This window comes from Manis pentadactyla, chromosome 8 (genome assembly GCF_030020395.1).
Source record: "Manis pentadactyla isolate mManPen7 chromosome 8, mManPen7.hap1, whole genome shotgun sequence".
NCBI lineage: Eukaryota > Metazoa > Chordata > Mammalia > Pholidota > Manidae > Manis > Manis pentadactyla.
This window is the reverse complement of record NC_080026.1, coordinates 50,129,502-50,150,367: the sequence shown is the minus strand read 5'-3', so window position 1 is coordinate 50,150,367 and position 20,866 is coordinate 50,129,502. Positions and strand designations below refer to the sequence as shown.

Here is a 20,866-nt window from a genome sequence, read left to right as displayed (position 1 = left end):
TATGAACAGATACCTCACCAAAAAATATATATAGATGACCAATAAGGATATTAAAAGATACTCTACATCATGTATTATTAGTGAATTGCAAATTAGAATAACAATAAAATACCACTATACACCTATTAGAATGGCTAAATCCAAAACACTGACAACATCAAATGCTAATAAGCTTGTGGAGCAATAGGAACTGGTGGAAATGTAAAATGGTACAGCCATTTTGGAAGATAGCTTGGCAGTTTCTTACAAAACTGAACATGTTCTTACCATATTATCCAGTGATCATGTTACTGGTCCACACAAAAGCATGCACACCCATGCTTATAGAAGTTTTATGCATAATTGCCCAAACTTGGAAGCACTCAGATGTCTTTCAACAGATGAGTGGATAAACAAACCATAGTACATCCATACAGTGAAATATTATTCAATGATAAAAGAAATGAGTTCTTAAGCCATGAAAAGACATGGAGGAACCTTAAATGCCTTTTCGTACTAAGTGAAAAAAGCCAGTATGGAAAGGCTACCTACTGTATGATTCCAACTACATGACATCCTGGGAAGATCAGGGTTGCCAGGCATTAGTGGGGAGGGAGGAATGCATAGGCAAAGCACAGAGGATTTTTAGGGCAGTAGTAATACTCTGTCTGATACTCTAATGGTGGAAGCATATCATTATACACTTGTCCAAACCCGTAGATTGTACCACAGCAAGAGTGAGCCATAAGGTAGACTATGGATGTTGGTTGGTAAGGATGTATCAGTGTTGGTCCATCCGTTAAAACAAATGTACCACTCTGGCAGGGGATGTTGATGGTGGGGAAGGGGTTGTGTGGGAACTCTTTACTTACCTCTCAATTTATCTGTGAATCTAAAACTGCTATAAAAAATTCTACTAATAATAAAAATGTTCAGGAGTGCCTGTGTGCCAGGAATGAAGTGGCCAATTGTCTGTCTCTAAAAATGATCATAATTTAATGGGAAAGACCAATATATGCATGTACAAAAATTGATGAGCTAAGAAGTATACTCATAATTCCCTCCCATGAGTGACCCGTCTAAGTCCTGACCTTGTGGCCCACACCTGTTCCCTTAGTACAGTTCATAACTGCACCGTAACTCCATCTTGTCCTCCCATAGCAGCCTTCCACCTCTGAAGTCCTAATCCCAGCTTCTGCTCATCCTTCATATTCCCTCTAACTCCCTCCAATGTTCCCAAACCATCTCTGGCACTGACCCTCTGCTTTCTCACGTCTAGCAGCCCTGCCTGTCCTTGTTGCCTCCCCATCTTGTCCCATGATTCAGCCAAAACGCCTTTGCATTAGTACCCCCAGACTCCTCACCTCTCCCATTGCACACCCATGGATAAACCTCACCTGTGGGTGAGCCCCCCTCTCTATCCCACACCTTTTCTGAGGAGTCCCCCAGGAGAAAGCCACCCAATGAGACTGTGGTCACATCACAGCTCAGTCAGACCCTTGGTACTGCCATCTCTCTGACTGGAGCTCTCCCAGGTCCCGAGGCTGGGCAGCAAATTCTGGCTCTACAGATTATATCTGTAAAGAATGTCCTGCTTTAGCCAGGTGTTAATGCAGCTCCTCCCCCATTTAAAGGAGCCCATGAAACTCTTTATCTGAACTGCATTTCAGTGTTGTGGGTGAAATAGTTACTGCTTTCTCCCAGTAAAACCCACTTTAGCATCCAAGTAGACCCAATGAGATTATATTTCATTTGTTTCAATAACAGAAATCTGGGATTAAAATACGGATTTTGTTTATAAAACACAGGAATAAGGAAAAGAAGAAATCTTAAAATCTTGTTACCAAATAGAAAGGCACTCTTAAGATAACAGCTGTGCTGTCACTGTCAGTCTTTTCAGAAGCAGTTGGCTATTCTTTGCTTAAAAATAGAGAATATCGTTTCCTTCACTTTTATTTGTTTATTTTTCACAGAACTGAGGATGTGAAGGAAAATGTGCTGGCAGTTTTACTCATTGTCCTAGTTTCCCTGCTCGGATTTCTGACATTGAACCGAGGCTTCTGCAAAGATGTGTGGGTGCTCCTTTTCTGCCTTGTCATGGCCAGCTGCCAGTATTCCCTATTAAAGGCAAGACCTCATCTAATTCTTACCATCACTAGTGTATGCTTGAAATCATGAGATGATGACACAGACACTTCTGATTTGTGTTCTAGAGTGTTCAGCCTGATCCCGCCTCACCAATACATGTAAGTTTCCAATAACAGGCAAGTAGCTTGTTTTGTCTGCTTGTGTAGAACAGCCAAAATCTATTTAAAAGGAAAAAGTATCAGTATACATGTATATTGAATATATGAATAGAAATATCAATGCATGGTGGCCCAGTGTAGTGGGGGGAGGTATGGGGTGGGTGGGCTTGAAGAGTGTGTGTGTGGGGTCTTTTGTATCCACTGGATTCATATCAGGATAGAGCATGGATCCTGCAGGGGAAGACTGCAGACTCGGTAGTCAGATTGCCTCCATTTATTTCCTGGTTCCTCTTCTTGAGTGTTGGACTCCTGAGTAAGATACGTGTGTGGAGATATAAACTCTCCTGCCTCAGTTTCCTTTTGTGGAAATAAGAATAATGAAAACGCCTATGGGGATTAAACCGTCCATGTGACATGCTTAGAACAGTGCCTGGCACATAGAAATGGTTTAATAAATGGTAGGTTTCCTTATTGAGAGTATCAGTTATGGAAGCATGAATCATTCTTTTACATGAAGGTTATCTCCCTATTCCACAGTTGTAGTGTATTATTACTATTTATGCCATAGCTTTGGGCTAATTTATAATTGAGACTCCAGCTCACCAATGTAGCTCTCTTGGTGGTCTGGGATTCTTCGATAAGCTCTGAGGCACAGGGTTTCTGCTGCCCAGCTGCACCTTCCCCCGCGGGTGCTGTGGGACAAGGTCGGCATTGCCCCATAGGTCTCCAGCTCCATGCCTATGCACTGAGACGACTGCCTGGTGGACTTCATAGCCTGTTGAGAAACTGTCTTTCCTTGTTATGGTGAGCTCCTGGGTGACCCTGAAAATACTCTCCCAGTGAAAGAATGCTTGATCTTTCCTCTGCTGCGTTTTTAAAAAATTCATATCCAGGATTTAGGACTGCTTTTAAATCTGTGATCACTCATGTTTAGCTCATGGTAATTAAGAAAAGCTTTTAATTGGACAATCACATGGCATACACTGCTATCTTGTTAAATTCCTGTTCCCCTTAATTGGTTTACATATAATACATCTTTTATTCCAGAGTCTGAATGTCAAGATAAGTAGAAGTAGCATAATTAGGGTATTAAGATGTATGGTTGTGATTATCATTAGAAATCTTTGGTAGGTGGTGAGGGCAGAGATGTGTGGCTCTGAAATGTTTTGTTCAAGCCCACCCTAGATGCCACATCCTCCTCCTCCTGCTTCAGTAAATAAGCCCTCCTTTCTAGTAACAATACTTCAGTGGCACTGTTTTTCCTGGGTGGCTCGGGGTGGGACATGATATGCTATAACCTTCACTTGCTGTGTGTACTTCCAGGAATGATGCAGAGTGTGCTGGTAAAGGCGGGTGGAGAGTACAGCTGAATAAGCATCTGGCTCTGCAATGACTGCTCATTCTCAGGACCCCTATGTCCTTGCTCTAAGTTGGAGTTATATTGTCTTACATGGTCTGATTCCTAGAGGAGTAGATCAAGCTGCTATTCCTTTATCTGAGCAAGCATGTCCTAGTGAGATAGTAGGACATGACTTCTCTCACTGTCATAATAAGACATAGACATCCAATGATGTTTATTACAGTAATTAATTGACTTGCACAGATTTCTAAGTAGATTAGTCCCTGATTTGAGTTGGCATTTTTCTAACAGTTCTAGTGAGTAAAGAAAATATAGTAGCTATTATAAAACATTTCCTCTTGCAATCTGTCTGAGCCATGTGAGTATATAGAAGGATGATTTATTATGTCCAGTTTATAGATGAGAAAACCTCAGGAGGGAGATGGCCAAGAGACTGAGCTAAGTGTGGGCACAGAGATGGTTCCCAGGCCTGCTGCTCTCTCCAGCTCTGGCTAAGTTTCATTTGTCAGGGGCTGTCATGTGAACCAAAGTGCTTTAAAAATGACACCGCTTTGTACGTTTGCAGAGAGGGGCTATTAATAAGTTTAGTCAATTCTTGACTGACTTTTCTTCTTTGTTTCCTTCCAAGGGGCAAAGAGGTGGTACATTTTGAGCAAGTTATTAAACCATAAGATAGCAAAATAAAAACAAAACTTTGGCATGAACTCTTTATATTTCAAATATAAATGCAATAATGACATGCTAATAGATATGGTGCAATAGGAAAGAAGTGCATCTAGATGTAAGAGAAACAGATTCAGGAGAGCATAAACAATTGTGGGTTGGGGTGGGTACTGAAAGCACTCTGAGGATCAGAGATGCAATATAGTGTCGGGTGATGAGGATATGAATTGGCTGACACAGATTTAGGCACAGTTCTAACCAATGATAACACATTATAATGGGAACCCAGAAAGCAAAATTCCATGGGATATCTGAGAGGTAGCAAAAAACTGCAATCAGTTTTATGGAGCTGGAGTCCCAATACCTGCAGGGTTTTTGAGTTGGTGTGGCTGGGGAAGCACCAGGGAATCTGTATTTTAGCCTCACATCCCCATCCCCACCCCCCCAGGTGATGATGTGGAGGTAATCTCAGATCACACATGAGAAACATTGGGGTAACTGGAAGTCTGCAGGTTTCAGGAATTCAGGCTAGCCTCACCATGTACAGTGATGGGATCTTAGGTAATTACTTCTCTGTATCTCAGGCTTTTCATCTGTAATAGAGGAAACCATAAGACAGGATTGTAAGGGGTTTAATTTAAACAAGATAACATACATCTGTGGAAGCACTTGACCAATGTTAGCAGTTATTTTTTGTGAGTAAAACATGGATAATAGTTACAACCCCATTTGGATCTTGTAAAGAGCAAGTTGGACAATTTATATAGTGTGGCCAGTGCAGCACCTGGAATGTATTAGGTTCTCTATAAATGGCCCCTTGCTTTTCTTCTTCTGCTCTTGCTTATGTGTCCTGTCTCCTTGCTCACAGTGTGAACTCCATAGAGCAAGGGCCGACACTGTGTGTCTAGTCCGTGAACTGCGGCTGCTGCACAGTAAAGACATTTGTTACCACTTCAGATTAGATACAAATCATTGGGAGTGATTTTGTAAATAAACTTTTTATTTTAGGAGTTTTAGATGTATAGAAAACTGACTGTGGCAGTTTTGAGGGGTATCGGTTAGGGATTTTGCAGATTGTCCCTCAGTTGAGATTTATCTGGTATTTATCTCATGGATCGACTGGGGTGACGGATTTTGGGGAGGAAGACCACAGAGGTAAAGAGCCATTTTTGCCCCGTACTGTGAACATGACTGACCATCGTTGATGTTGGTCTTGATCACCTGGTTACAGTAGTGTGTATCAAAGGAATGATGTTGAATGACAGAATAATTTCTCAGTCCTCAAACCTAGAGATAAGAAGGCCAACTTAGTTTTAGTGGATCTTGATTATAAGTTCAATAATATTTATCTATTTGCTTGTGTATTTACTTTGTTCAATAAAGGTATTCTTTAAAACATGAGCCATTCCAACTCCCTTCTTTTAATTTGCATTTGCTAGACTTCTACCATTAAATAGAGGCAGAATGTAGGTCAGTACCTTCTGCCATGACTTCCACTGCCATCAAGGGAAATGCTGAGGAAGTGGGAAAATCTGTGAAACAGGTAGTAGCCTAGTGGACAGCTCCCTGGATGTCACTCTGAGGGATACTCTGATGTCCATTTCACTGCCCCGGGTTGGGACCCCTGCATTTACTCATGTGTCAAAGTCCACAGACCTCAAAATTAGGAACTTGGACCTAAAATAAATTATTCTGTGAAATTAAATTATAAACTAAATTAAATTAAAGTGAAGCCTATAGAAACTCCTTTGCCTATGTCTTTTCAATTTTTAAAGTACTTAGCAAATTTCTACCATATTTATTCTGAAGTACATCTTAGTCAACTGTCAGGAATTATTCAGCTCCTCGGTTTCTGCTTGTGTCCTATGCTGCTCTCTCTAACAGGCTGGGATTCCCTTATGAACACCCTGGATGAGTCATAAAGTACTTGCTGGCTAGTGTTTGACTGGGCTTCTGCTTTCTGTAGGCAGAGGGTGCTGCCCCTGGCTGTCCTCCTTTTGCACCACATACAAGGGGAACTGGAATGTACAGTTAAAAATGTTCAGCATGACTCTACATAGGTGAACTGTGAAAGCTAAAGTAAAAAGGAACTCATCAACAGGCACCAAGAAACAATATTTATTTAAGCAAATGAACCTGCATATCATGAGAAACTATAAAAACAACAGACCTTTGTTACAGTGATGAGAGCTCAGTGTGGGCAAGCACTGTCATAGGGCCCTGGACAGAGCATGCGGTTATTTTTACACCCTCTCCAGATAAGAGCCCTGCCACCTGGTGGAGGCTTTTTAGGAGATATCGACACCCCAAGGCTATTGCCAATGCTTCCCCATCCTCTCTATTTGGGCCATATGAGTAGCGTTCACATTATGTGTTTGAAGAATGATGGTTATGAATGAAATTTAGTGAAGTTGATGCCAGGGTTCTTGTTTGCGGAGTCAAAGAATGAACTTAGCAAACACCCAAGGTAGGAAAGTCAAGGCAGAGGCTTTTATTGAGAGATACAGTGAGAGGACAGAGCTCCTGGCTTATGCCAGGAGGGGACAAGAGAGCCCGTGGTGCTGAATTTTTGGGGGTTTTATAGGCAGTTGAAGATTTTTGGGAACCAGATAAAGGCTTAGGGGTATGGGCTTATTAAGTGGTCCCTGAATATTAAAATTTAACTTAACAAAAGAAATTTACTGCTCTGATTTCTCCCTGGAATACCAGCATCTTGGTCTGGGAGCATATCAAACAAAGCTGCCTGCCCAGACCCCAAGGTGGGCTGAGTTATTGTCTGTTTGTTAAAGAGTAAGTTAAGAATCTTACTTTTGACTTCCTGGGTGTTAAAATGCAATCTTATCTTTAAGGTGGAATCCTTCCTGCCTTTTACTATGTTGTTTACAGCTGGGTCTGCCTGCTAAATTAGTTGCCCAGTTTGCAAAATCACCTCATCAGATCTGAAGGAGGAAAGACAGCACAGAGGCCTGGGCCTTTTAGCATGCTAAAGTGAATCTTACACATGATTACAAATAATTAGCATAATAAAAACATTTGCTACTCTTCTTTATCTGGGAAATATTAACTGATCTCACTGAAGAATGATTCTAGAGCTTAATGTTTAACACAGAGTTTTGGTAGGGGGTTTCCTTGCATGTAGTTACATTGCTCTGACTGTAAATATCCTGCCTTGCCCTCACCCTATTCTGTCTAAGCCCATGGTCCGTGTCTCAAAGTCAGGTCAAATCCCTGGGCCTGGAAGGATCGAGTGCCACACGCAGTTGTCTGCCTGGTTTTGTTGGGAGCTGGCATGAGGCAGCCAGTGGCCAGGTCCAAATCCTTGCTCTGCCCCACTGCTTTCTGTTGGGGAAGCCTGGGTAAAACTTCTGAATTTTGTGAAAAATTAAGGCATAAAACATACACCTCAGCTTGTTCTTGGCAAATGAGAATAAAGTGTACTTCTTCGAGTGTACTGAGGATTGGCCTCATAAACACATTTAAACTAGGTGGAACAGCACCTGGGCATGGGAAGGGCTGGCTGTGTACATGTTAGATGGCATTGCTGTGGCTGCCCCACGTCTGCTCTCAAACATCCCAGATGGCTGAATGTGACTGGACTGGACCGTGTACACACTCTCTAGTGCGAGGGACTATCTTCTGCCCTGTGGATCCAGGAAGCAGAAATTGACAGCCCCGGTTCAGTCACTCCGAGGCTGAGCTGCATTGCAACCTCTGGGGCCTCTAAGGTTCTCTCAGGTGCTCATCTGCCTTAAATACCTTTTATTTAGTTAGTTAGGTAAACCAGTTTGAAGCATTTGACCAGCCCACTTTATCTCTTTTTTTTTTTTTTTGAAGCAGAGTAAAAGTTTTATTTCAAGTTACTTAGAGAGAAAGTGCAGGCGACCTCAGAGAGAGAGGAGTGCCCTGAAAGGTTGGAGAGAAAGAGTTTAAGATTAAAAGGTTACACACTTAGAAAGTGTGGGTGACCTCAGAGAGAGGAGCACCCAGCCCACTCTTTTGATAAGAGGATAATTAGGTCCTTGTGCCTTAGCATCAGGCACCACCATCTCCACAGGTTGGGGTCCCAGCCATTCTAGTAGGTTCGCTCCTCTACCCTCTCACTGTTTGCCGTCAGAGCATGGGCGGTGAAATGGTGTAAGTACGTGGGGCTGGTGGGAAACCCAAATGTGCACAGAGACCAGCTTCTGTGAAACAGCCTCCAAGATGCTCCACAGCTGAAGTTGGGAGCACTCCCCAATGTAATTTAAGGTTGAAAGAAGCATGGGAAGTAGTTGATAGGCTTTAAAACGTTGTGATCAGACTTCACCTGGGGGAGTGCGAGGAATTTTTCTGTTGAAAGAATCAATCCTTGGGGGTTTTGGTGATTGATTCCTATGTGAAAGAAGGAACTGGAGGGCAGGGATATTTTATCAGTATATGTTCTTAGGAATCAAAGAAAATAAAAGTGACTTCTATGCTGTGCATTAACAATATGCTGGAATGGTTTAGCGTCGAATGGGAAGTGACGTGTGAGCATGATGGAGAGAGCAGGCTCTTTGTAAGGGAGCCTTAAGTTTTGTCTCATAAATTACAAATACAAAGAAAGCATTTCCATGCTCAATAAATAAAGGTTAACTTGAGAGATCCAAGATAATATCACAAACTTGTTCAAGGCCAAAGACTTCCAATTCCTAGAAAATGTACTTTTCACCTTTTTATAAAAGGAAGAATCAGAGCAAGAGGGAGGTAGCTGTTTAACTGTATTTTTCCTAAACAGTGTCACTTTGAAGAAATGTCTCATGTAGTTGTGTATTTATATACTAAGTGGATATCTATACCAGCCAATTTATTTTGCTATTCACTTGGTAAGAAATGCATTAAGATTTAACTTAGACTTTAGTTTTAATTTTTTTTAATGCAGAAAAAGTATTCCCATACCCATTAATCTATGACCTAATTGGATTCAAAAGGAAATTTCTTAAGAGTGTAAATATTTATTCAAGACTGAGCCTGGACTCAGGGCCAAACATAGCCAGCCCCCATGGACAGCTTGTGTTTTCCTTCCTATTAAAAGATGGTCTCAGAATAGGACTATTTCTATTATAGAAGCAGTGGCAATTTAAATTACATTTCTAAATATAACATGTTCAAGTCAGTGAGTGACTTTAAAAATTCACATCTGAAGCTGTATCACTTTAATCTTTACTTTTTATACTCAAAGTACTTAATGAATTGCAAAGAATATTGCCCTCCTTAATTCATTTTTGTTGGTTTTCTGAACCTTATGAATTGTGCATTTATTTATGTGATGTAAATTCTTCACTGGCCTTTATCCTTGGAAAGTTGCCATTTTTCTTTTTCTTTAACTTTTCTGTCCATTTAAGGGGAAATATAAAAAATGTTTCTACTTGTTATTTTGAGTGCTAAGATGAGATCTCTTAAGTTTTTGTCTTCCTCAGAGGAAAAAGAATATAATAGTGAATTTTAAAAATTGGATTATTCCACTGTTACCCTGAGATATTTTATGCAATCTTTGCACTGTATTATATGCTTTGTAAGACAAAAGGAAATTGATGCCCACAACCTACAATTCTGATTGTTATTAGGAGTAGAGCTCAAGGTTGACCATGTGAGAAAATAATGTTTTATATTAGTTTTGTGCTTGAAATTAACAATACAAATGGAGTTTCACTGTTGGGGAAGCATTGAATTAGACCTAGACTGTATCCTAGCATGGTAATTAAATTTCAGGTAAATTTTGTTGAGTCTGAGAGGCATGACATATTTGTTGATATTCTCATTCTTAATTGACAGAGTTTAAGCATCAATTTTTTCTTGTGCTGGTGTTTTGTGTGTATCAACTGTGGCAAGGGAAGGAGAGAATGTGTTATATAGTATAAGTTGTATGATATGGTATAAACTATTGACTATGAGGCTTTTGTCAGTTAATCAAAATTAAAGGTGCCATTCAGAAATTGTGTTTGTTTTCTAGGGACACAACCAAATCATAACATATAGCAGACCAATCTATTTTTGTGTCCTCTGTGGCCTTATTTTGCTTCTTGATACCGGGGCCAAAGCTAGGTACCCTCCCACATATGCTTTCTATGGCCTGAAGCTCTTCTCTCCAGGGTGCCTCCAAACGGCTAGGGACCTCTTAATAGGTGAGTTAATTTGGGGATTGTGGGAGGAATACAGAGGTGGGAGGATATGCCTGAGTCCCTATTTGGAAACCGCTGTACTGGATCCTTGGATGCATGTTCCTCTTAGGGCTTGTGCACTTTCAGAGGACTGTCTGAGAGCTGCAGCCCCAAGGTGCACCCGACAACGGAATCATTCTAAGGGGTTTTGATGTCCACGAAGAAAAAGTTGCAGTGCCATACTATCTGAAGATGTCTCTGTGGTGCCTGGTGGGCTGTCAGTGGGGCTCCCTGGGGTGGGCGGCAGCCACAGCCCTTCCACATGGCACAGACACTCTGGTAACACTGGGATAGATGTGGCTCTGTACTGGATATGCCAGTCACCCAGGCTTTCACTGGGACCCTTTGCTCACCTTAAGGTCTAGGCAGTGTTTGATGTAAAATGCTCCATTTAAACCAGTGTCCTGCATATTGCAATGGTTTGGAGCCCTGGCTCTGGGGCCAGATGGTGGGCTGTTTGAATTCTAGCTCTGCCGCTTTACTAGTGTGTGACCTTGAGCAAAATTCAATAAATGGGGACAAAAATAGTACTGCTTAAAAGTAATTATAAGTTTTAAGCAAGTTAGTATTTTGAAACACACAAAACAGTGCCTGGCACCAGGCATTAGCTATCATTATCCTTATGATGCCATGGCCAGCCCAGTGTTGGCCTGCAGCTCTGAAGTTTTGACTGCCAACATGCTGAGAATTCTTGTGCTCCAAGAGGTTTACACACATGCTAACTTACGATTAGCTGCAACCACATCGAACAAATATGTGGATAAAGGGCAGGTACCAAAGACACCCCTGGATGTCTTTGCTTTACCTCTTGGATCTGATTCTGGCCACCTAAAAATCTTACCCAAGAGGAGCTTCTCAAAACCATAGGTGCCATGTCATTCTTGGGCCCCATGACAGCTCCCTGAGTCTATCTGGTGGGACTGGGGAGGGCCTCCAGATACAGCGTATCTTTGTGCTTCTTACAGGGGAAAACTATGGTAGACATTCCACCCATTGACACTCCTTTTGAACTCCCAACTACCATCTCCCTGTTCCTCTTCCTGCTGTACTGATAACAAACTGTTCCCTACCCCAACATTCAGCCACCACAGCCCACCTTTGTTGGAAACTTCAACACCTCTCTTTCCATTGCATCATGTGAGGAGCTGTGGAGCTTCAAAGGGTTAAGCACCATGTTTCAAAGAATCTCTGAGCTCAAATAGGAAACAGAAGCATGTTGGAAGAAAACAGATATGGTTTCCATGATTAGATTCCCATTTCATGCCTCTTGCCCAAGAATATTTGTTTCTACCCTACCTGACACTTTTCACTTGAATTTTTTATATTACCTGAAGTTCTGTTAGTTGGAAACTCCCTGCCACCACCCCCAACCAGAACAAGACTTTCAGTCACCTTTACCTTCTCAGACATTAGCTCACTTATCTTCCTCCAGAGATCAGCTGCAATGATGAAGTCAGAGTTGAGCAGAGTTGCCAGGTCATGGCTCACACAGTTGGGAGTACCATCCACAGCTGCCGCCTTCTTTTGCAAACATCAGAGCTTGAGGGCACAGGAGGCCTGAGGAGCAGAGGTGGAGAGGGCATAAAGGGGTTTTGGAAGATGTCTAAGAAACATTGATGTCAAAATATTGCCTTTCCCTCTCACATCGTTGTGCACCTCATGGCCATCTTGAGCACCAGTTGGAGGTGATGGAGTCCCATGATCGCAGATCCCAAGGACGGGTGGCCTTGCAGCCCCAGCTCCCATGGCCCTTCCTCATCTCCTCCTGTGCCCATTGTTCTGCTGCCTCCCTGACCCCTCGACTGTGCTTGTTATTAATGGCTCAGTTCCCCAAAATTTGGTTCTGTCTTCTGTCTTCTTACAACCCACACTTTTCATAGCACTAAACCCATTTTTCATAATCTGCTTTATGGCAGCCCCTTGTCTTCACTCTTAACAGCTGAGTCCCCAGCACCCAGCACAGTGGCTGGTACATATAACACTAAAAAATATTTGCTGAATGGATGAACTAATGAGCACAAAGTATGCTTTAGGTACTGAAGAAACTAATGTATAGGTGAACTTTAGGAATACTGCCCCTTCATAAATCAGGGAAAGCTTAGAGTCATTTTGGACTGTTGAACTCAGCCTTGAGAGTAAGCACCTTGTGAAGATGACTTGTATAAAGAGATTTAGGGGCAGAAAAACATGACTTAATCCCATTCAGAAATTGTTTTTCTGTATGTGGGTGTGTCCCTCATTCTTGTTTTTCTTTAATTTGCTACTGTAAAAAAGCCCATGCTGTTAAAATAAATGTAGTTATCTTGGCATAGCAAGCTTACCCATAGCATTAGAATGTGAAATGTTAACAGGATTCAAAGAGTAAGACCTTAATGTACTTGGTAAAAGCCAACAATTTTACTTTTAGCAAAAACCCCTGTTCTAGAATAAGCTACTGGCTATGTATATTCTCATTTATTTTATTTTTCGAATCAGTTCCATTGGGGAGTCAAGAGGGCAAGGAATATGTCGTTTCTTTTCTTTTGCACTGAAATTCCCTTTCCCTCATTAAAGCTTCTTTTAATGCACATTTTTGTCTGCTTCTCAACAGTGACAAGTAAAAATAGTGGTAAGTAATCCAGCAAGCTGACTAAATGACTTCTGGGGTAAAGAAGAATTGAAAAATAGAACAATAGCAATCCCTGAGGAATGCATGTGTTAAACATACTGATTTGCACTGAGCAGGAAAAGATTGTGGAGCAAATTTAGAGCATTTATTTTGAGCAGTTGGGAAAGATGAAGGTGATAGAAGCTCATACAATACTGTTTTTCTGACTTTATGAGGAAAACAAGGTCAATTCAAAGTCATTTATTCTTCTTTATGGAACTTCTTTGCCTTCTGTCCTGCAGCTTCCAAGGGACCCAAGGGACATAGAGCTGCTTCCATTTTCAGGTTCAGAGCCTAGCAAGGAGAGAAGGAAAAAATTAGGAGAAAACAAAAGGTTACTGGGAAGGAAAAGGAGAATATTAGTTTCCTGCAGCTGCCATAGCCAAGTACCACCAGTGGGTGGCTTAGGACAATAGAAATTAATTATCTCCTGGTTCTGGAGGCCAGAAGTCTAAAAGCTCTCAGGGCATGAGGGAAGGCCTGTTCCATGCCTCTCTCCTGGGCTTGTCAATGGCCATCTTCTCCCTGGGTCTCTTCACATCATCTTCCCTCTGTGAGTGTCTGTCTCTGTGTCCAAATTTCCTTTTTATTAGGATGTGAGTCATTAGATTAGGGCACACCCTCATGACCTTACCATGATTTGATAAAGCTCAAAGACCCTATGTGCAAAGAAGGTCACATTTACAGGTACTGGGGGTTAGGATTTCAACATGTTTTGGAGGGATGCAATTCAGCCCATTCAACAAGGAGCATTTAAGAAAAACAGAGAAACAAGAACTACGGATTTGTGACATTGTTTATCATCATGTGGACAAAGATTTGATTGTGCCTCTCATACTGTGCAAATGGTAAAAGGGGTCCTGTTCTGGCTGGTGCCCGGGAAGGTGAAATATTTCCTAGAGTTATGCCTTCTTGGTGATATTCTGTTACCACTGCTGCTCCTGGTTTCTGCTCAAAACCATCAACCTATCATAGGACAGGAGGTGACAGAGGATGAGGAATGGGAAAGGAGTGAGCAAGCCTGGTGTCTGCTGTGGGCAGGCAGAGCTGATGCCTCACTCCACCTCCCAGGGCAGAGGGCTGAATGCAAGCCAGTGAAGGTGAGCCAGGTAGGAACTGGGCCAAGTGGCTACGGTAGAGAAGCTCCTTTAATTCAAAGAGAGAATCATCTCAAAGGTCAAGAGGAAGTCAGATGATAGAAAAATATAAAAAAGGAAGAATGTACAGTGACAGGAGGCAAGAAAGTTGGGGGCTGAAATGGGCACAAGGAAAGGATGAGGTCAGTGTCAGGGACTAGTTGCTTTCATGGGCTGGGGGTAAATTAAGGAAATAGAAATATGGAATAATATTCCTACATAATTTCTTTTCCTTTTGTGATCTCTTGTATACATTCATAATATCATAGTATGTACTTCTCTTTCATTAGAGGGAAAAGTTCCTTATTTTTATTTCCAGGGGTAGGCACAAGGCCTTCTTAGTCAGTACTCACTTCCTGTGCTCAGTCAGAGACTGGTGACCTCTGGGCTGGTATTTTTGATACTCTCCATTTGTATAATGTCAACAAAAGCCTCCGAGTGAGTCTGGCTTTGTAATTGTCCTGTGGATGAGAAAACCAAGAGGTTGTCCCTTCTTGGTACCATATTTCGAAGAGCAGTAGCCAAGCTAGAATGCACTCTGAGGAACCTAGCCACGTGGACTGAACCGGTCTGGAGACAAGGCAGAGGAATGGGATGTCCAGCCTGGAGAAGAAATGCTTGGGGTGCTCGCAGAACACACAGTGGCTGCAGATTGATAAAACATTGTCACGTAGAAGCAGGAGGGATTTTGTTCTCTGTTGGTGTATCATAACAGGTCCCAGCAGATGGTAGGTGAATCACAGCTCAGTGCGTGAAAGGCCTGTAATACGGTCTGGGTTAGAGCTGTCCAGCAATAGCATGGGCTCCCTGGGGAGGCAAGGAGTTCCCTGACATGGGAAGAGTTCAGGCAAGATGAGATGGCCATTGGGTGTGGAAGCGTTCCATGCACTGCATGGGTCCTTTCCCCTTCTCTACAGTAATGCAGGAGCAATAATGTAACCCTTGGAGGTAATTGGAGGTTTTGTAACCAATTACTGGAACGTACCTACTGTCTGCACACCAATACCTCACATTTCTATGCCTTATAAAGACTTGTGTCAGGACAGCTAGTTAATACACAGACATGGCATGTCAGAGACACACCATGCATACGTTTACATCAACTCTGTAGCTTTTGTTTTATTTCCATGTAATTTAATTCTATATGCTTTCACCCCAAATCTGAAAATATAGCAGTGAATATTGTTATTTACATGTAACAAAAGAAATAAGCAAGTTATAATATAAACTATTTATACATTTTGCTTGAAGAGAAATGGGACCTGGGACTCTTTTCTCAGAAGTTTCTGCCTTTATGGTAATTATTAGGGAAAATTAGGAGTAGGAATGAAGTAAGAGAAAATTATAGACCTTCTCAGTGCTACAGAGAAAAAAAATCTTTGTGTGCAGGGAAAATTGCCAACAACTACAGAGACTTCTTTGTTACTTTTGGAAAAAAGGACACAATTTCAGCAACTTCAAATATAATTTTCTAGGTGTCCTGTGAATGCAATAAGCATTTGGCTGCTTTTTCATTCACATGAACTGCATGCAGCCTGACAGTTCACCACCTTGCTTCCTTCTACCTTCCTGGTTTTGATTTTAAAGCCTACAGATTTCATCCTCTAATATGTTCTGGAAGATCTAGATCCTGGGCTCCCTGTGGACTGCTGCTCTTCCTCTGTGGTTTCATTAGGTTCCAGTTCTGCACACACAGCCCAGACACCTTCAGACAGGACTTCCCAGTGTCTCTTACCATTGTGTTTCCCTCAGGCCCTCATTCACTTTTGGCATACTGCATTTCAAATAAAATTTCCTTAGCTTTTTTAAGGTTTACTAGTATCAGGCTTCATTAACATTCAACCCAATAAACTGAGACAGAAAGGAAGACAGATATATTATAATATTACCAATGGGAGGAGCTTCTGTGTTTCTATGAAACCCACCTTAAATAGAAGTGAGAGAGAGAATGATAGAGAAGTTTCTATAAATGATAGAGAAGTGTTCCCATTCTCTTCTTAGTTTTGGTTTCATTGCCCAGGGCATTTCATATAGAGAATACTTCTTTACCTATGTACTGCTGGACAGTTGCCAATATCTGACTGCCTCTTATATTTCGCACCCATACTTCCTGCTGCAGCTCTTCATTCCCAGTGTTGTCGCACACATAGGCACTTGAAAAGGTGAACTAGTGAAATCTCATTGCCCCCTCCTTCTGCCCCATCCTGGCCATGAAGAAAATAGCATAACATGTGGTCTTCTTGCTGGGTTTTCAGTCTCAAAGTTGAGATTAAGTACTAGTCAATTTGCATGAAATTATATGGATTAAAATTTTGATACTCATAAGGTCTATAATTACATTTTTATTCATTTCTTATATCTTTCCTTTCCTTTATTTATCTATGCCTTTCCTTTCATATATCTGAGTTCCATTCACAAAAACATGAAAAAAGAAAATGTGTCTTATATAGGTATGTCTAGCAGAGCAATATTTGTATCTTTTTGCCTACTTTGAGAAATGTGTTCCTCACAGATGCTCTAGCTTCTTACAATATAGTTAAAATCTTTCTACAGAAAACATTACAAGATCAACATGTGTATCAAAATAAGGCCCCAGTCTCAAGAGAGTTGGAACAATTCCCTTGGTATTGTAGGGACAGGGGCGCAGAGGGGATTGTCCCATGCTTACTTTTAATTCTCTATTAGCAGAATGGATGGGACATACAAATACTCTTATTCCTAAAATTTCCCTATGGAAAGTTTGCATTTATGACTTTTCAGAAGTAGCAGAAATGCCCTCCCCTATCATCCTGACTCCCATTGATCACTGTGGTTGATGGCTGGTGTTAGGGTATAGTTCCAATGTTTTGGCATACTGCATTTCAAATAAAATTTCCTCAGCTTTTTTAAGGTTTACTAGTATCAGGCTTCATTAACATTCAACCCAATAAACTGAGACAGAAAGGAAGACAGATATATTATAATATTACCAATGGGAGGAGCTTCTGTATTTCTATGAAACCCACCTTAAATAGAAGTGAGAGAGAGAATGATAGAGAAGTTTCTATAAAATGCAGCTCTACCACATTTTATTTCCTCTGACAAATGATCTCTGTGACACACTGAATCATAGTGTGTGGGTGTTTTATTCGGTTGCATGGCAAGGGTTTGAGGAGGCAGCACAGCCTTCAATCCCCAGGTGAAGGGGTCCACATGAGAGTCAGTGTGTGGTGGTTCCTGGTTAATCACCATTACATCTGGCTCATCTGTGACTCTGCAATTCTAACTGAATGCTGGGTCTCCAGTGGCCTACCAGACCCCTCCTCCTACCTGCACATCTCCCAAGTCCAGGACTGCTCTTGGAAACCAGACCACTCGCTCACACTTCCTGTCCTGGGGTCTCTGGTCAGCCCTGTGCCTCTCCCAAAGGGAGAGCTCCTTCTACAGGCCTATTTCCCACCAAACTTGACTTTTATCCCTCCAGGTTTGCTACCAGGACCTGGGTGGGGTGGGTCTGGGGAGCTGGGAGGGGAGGGAGCAAGACTGCAGCAGGAATCTTGGCCACTGTTACCCTGCATTTACATTAATTATGCCTGTTCTCTTTCAGTGTTTTTATATTGCTTTCCTGCAATATCCCTCCTTGGGCTCTTCCCGCAGATCAACACTTTCTGCATTTATCTTTTGGAACAGATTGACATGTTGTTTTTTGGAGGTTCTGGTAAGTCACTGACATTCCACTCTTCCTGTAAAAGAGTGTAAAGTTTTGATAAGGGCTAACTAGCCTTGGGCATGGAATGCCAGCCTGCACAGTTAGGCTTTCTTTGTCCAGAGAGGTAAACTGCATCAGTTTGGGTCAGTCAGGTTAATGGTGGGCCCATCTAGATTCATTCAGCCAAACTGAAAGCAGTCCACCATGTTGTTAAAGACACAAGCAAAGAAACAGGGAGGAGCAGTCTCTGAGCCTGATAATCAGTTTGGGGCTCTCCTAACTATTCTTTGGAAAAGCTGTGTGAATGTGTGTGAGTGGATATAAGTGTGCACAAGTGTCCTAGAGCATGTCATGTATGAGTCAGTCTGGGAGTGCGTGATCACGAGCTGTGAGTGTCGTCCTGTGTCTGAAGCATTGCTATGGCTGTCCTTCGGCTGGCAGTTTAGGCTCAGACCAGAGTGGGCAAGACCTGACCTAATGCTTACCTGGAGGCTCTTCAGATTGCTTAACTTTAAAGCTTACTCTTTTCTAAATGGAAATAAATGGGCTGATATCATAGGGTTGCTGTAAGGATTGAATTAAATCATATACATAAAGAACTAGAGCATAGTGGGTGATCGGTTACTGTTAACATATTACACACACACACACACACACACACACACAGTTCTACCTTTCTCCTTCTCACTCCTTCCCTCTCTCTCTTCCTCTTTTCCTCTCTATATCTCTGTCCATCTCCATCTCTGACTTGGTTTCCATCTCTGTCTGTCTCCGTATCCGCCTTTCTCCGTTTGTTCTGTTGAAGTTGCTGTCCGTGATCTTCCTCTTGGCCAGCATCTTTCATCTGTAAGCAAGGTCCCCCTACCTCCACACTGACCTGTTCACGCAGTCTCTTATCTAACACTGGCATCAAAGGTCCTTTCTAAATGCTTTCTGCCTGAATTTTTGGTTAAATGGTCAGCCTCTGTCTTACACTAAGTCACCCAGAGCTTTTTGACTGATCCCATAGATTATTTGTTGCCCCTTTGGTGGTCATTTTGTATCTGAAAGTGACCACCTTCTCTTTGTTACAACATGTATTGACTGTGAGACTTGCTCACCCAAAAATGAACTGTTGATGTTTTTATTTCCAGCCGTTTCTGGGATGACATCAGCCATTTACTGCGTGGCCCGGAGTGCCACAGCTGCAGCCGCGCTCCACATGTTCTGCTTCATCGCAGTGAAGGTAGGTGTGAGCACAGAGTCTTCCCCCTTCTTCTCGCATTCATTAAATCAACTGATGGTTTAAGTAAAAAGATATTTTATTCCAGTTACAAAAGAAATGGGATCTGAGCATATCAGAAGTAGCAGGGCCTGGCGGGTGAGACCTCATCAGTGTTAGAAGGCACAGTAAGACGCCTGATTTGCCATGGAACCCAAAGCCTTCCTGGCCTGACCTCCTCTACAGGTGTCTCTCTGGCATGGTTAATGACTCTTGAGGGGCCTCTCTGTAACATGGTGGGAAATAGGACCTGTGTGTTTCCCTTCACTTTTTTTTCTGAAATACCACTCAAAAGAAAGTAAGAGGATAAAATTACATTAAATTATATGGGCAGAGGCTATGACAGCAACAGAATTTTAAAATCTAGAAAACAGATGGACTATAGACATTTCCAGATGGAGAAAATTGAAAGTTAGACTGGCAGCAAGAGAAGCATGAAATGATTAAAAAAGAAGATAAGCATTAGCTTTAGAAAAACAAAAAGTACATCAGAAATGTAACTATTATACATGCATGGCTCAGCTGTGAAAAGTATTTTATATTTATGATGATCTGAATAATAGTTGTATCTATACGGGAAGAATGGGGAAGGTGGAGTGTGTGTGTGGGGTGTTTGGGGGGGATGAGCATTAGGGTGGTCTGAACCCTGTTTCCCATATTAGAAAGTCAGAAAATAATCTCTAAAATTTGAAAAAATCAAGAAATGACAAAATGACCATGTTATTTGGAAATATGGATAAAAATATGTAAATAAATAAGTAAAAAAGAATAGCTGAAGAAGTGAATTTATATCCCCCAAATCCAAGCTTTTAAAAAATGTGTGAAAAATAAATATCTAAACTAATGCTGGAATACAACAGAGCAATATACAAAGTCTGCAAGTAAAGGCTTGTGACACCAAAATTTTGGGGATAGCCATCTTACCAAAAGGCAGTAGAAAGAGTCCTCTCAGAAGTGTAAGGACTTAGAAAATACCTATCCAGGTACATTTCCTGAATGAAATTCCTGGGATTCTGTGACAAAATAAAGAAGTGGATTGCCTTCAAGAAGCAGTTCTTGGGGCAAGAAGATGGTGTAAGCAGGGGACCACTGCTGTTCACTTTCAGTGTTGGAGAACTGGAACATGTCCATGACATCTGAAAACAATAGCATACATAATATTTTTAGGGTAACTTCAATCCGGAAAAAACCTAATTAATATTGTGCATATTTCTTGGCTTTATGGCATTTCTTAACTAACTTTATAAAAAGATTAATTTAAAATCTTATGAAGTTCATCATTGTCAGTGTCAGAAAGACAGTTTTGCATCTCCCTTTGTGGAAGACAAAAAATTCAACATATTTTCCCCTAGTGGATCACAGTTGAATTTATCTCTAATAATCAATGGCATAATTCCCTCCCTCCCTCCTTCCATCCCTTTCATATAGATATTTTTTCTTCTTTCAGATAAAAAAAAGTGGGGTGGGGGAGTTTCCTTTTTCTAATATATAAAGGTAATTTATGTGTTTGTGGTGGCTGTTATCACATTTATGCTATCATGTGAAACACTATATAATTAGTGTTTCCAGTGTTCTTTTGAAATACACCTGTTAATTCTGTCACAGAGCCCCAAGAATTTCATTCAAGAAAAGCACTTGGATTTAGGTATTTTCTGAGTCCTGCACTTCTGAGGACCTCATTCTACTGCCTTTTGGTAACACAGCTGC

General features: G+C 41.5%; 1 protein-coding gene across 1 annotated transcript in view; it reads left to right on the top strand.

Moving 5' to 3' along the window:
* Positions 1–20,866, top strand: part of PCNX2 (pecanex 2) — a 388,374-nt gene that overhangs the window by 137,233 nt on the left and 230,275 nt on the right. Inside the window, exons 11-15 of the mRNA XM_057505727.1 lie at positions 1,953–2,106; positions 2,193–2,225; positions 10,220–10,391; positions 17,797–17,907; positions 19,032–19,123. Of these exons, the coding sequence (XP_057361710.1) occupies positions 1,953–2,106; positions 2,193–2,225; positions 10,220–10,391; positions 17,797–17,907; positions 19,032–19,123 (562 nt within the window). The remainder of the gene's footprint in view (positions 1–1,952; positions 2,107–2,192; positions 2,226–10,219; positions 10,392–17,796; positions 17,908–19,031; positions 19,124–20,866) is intronic.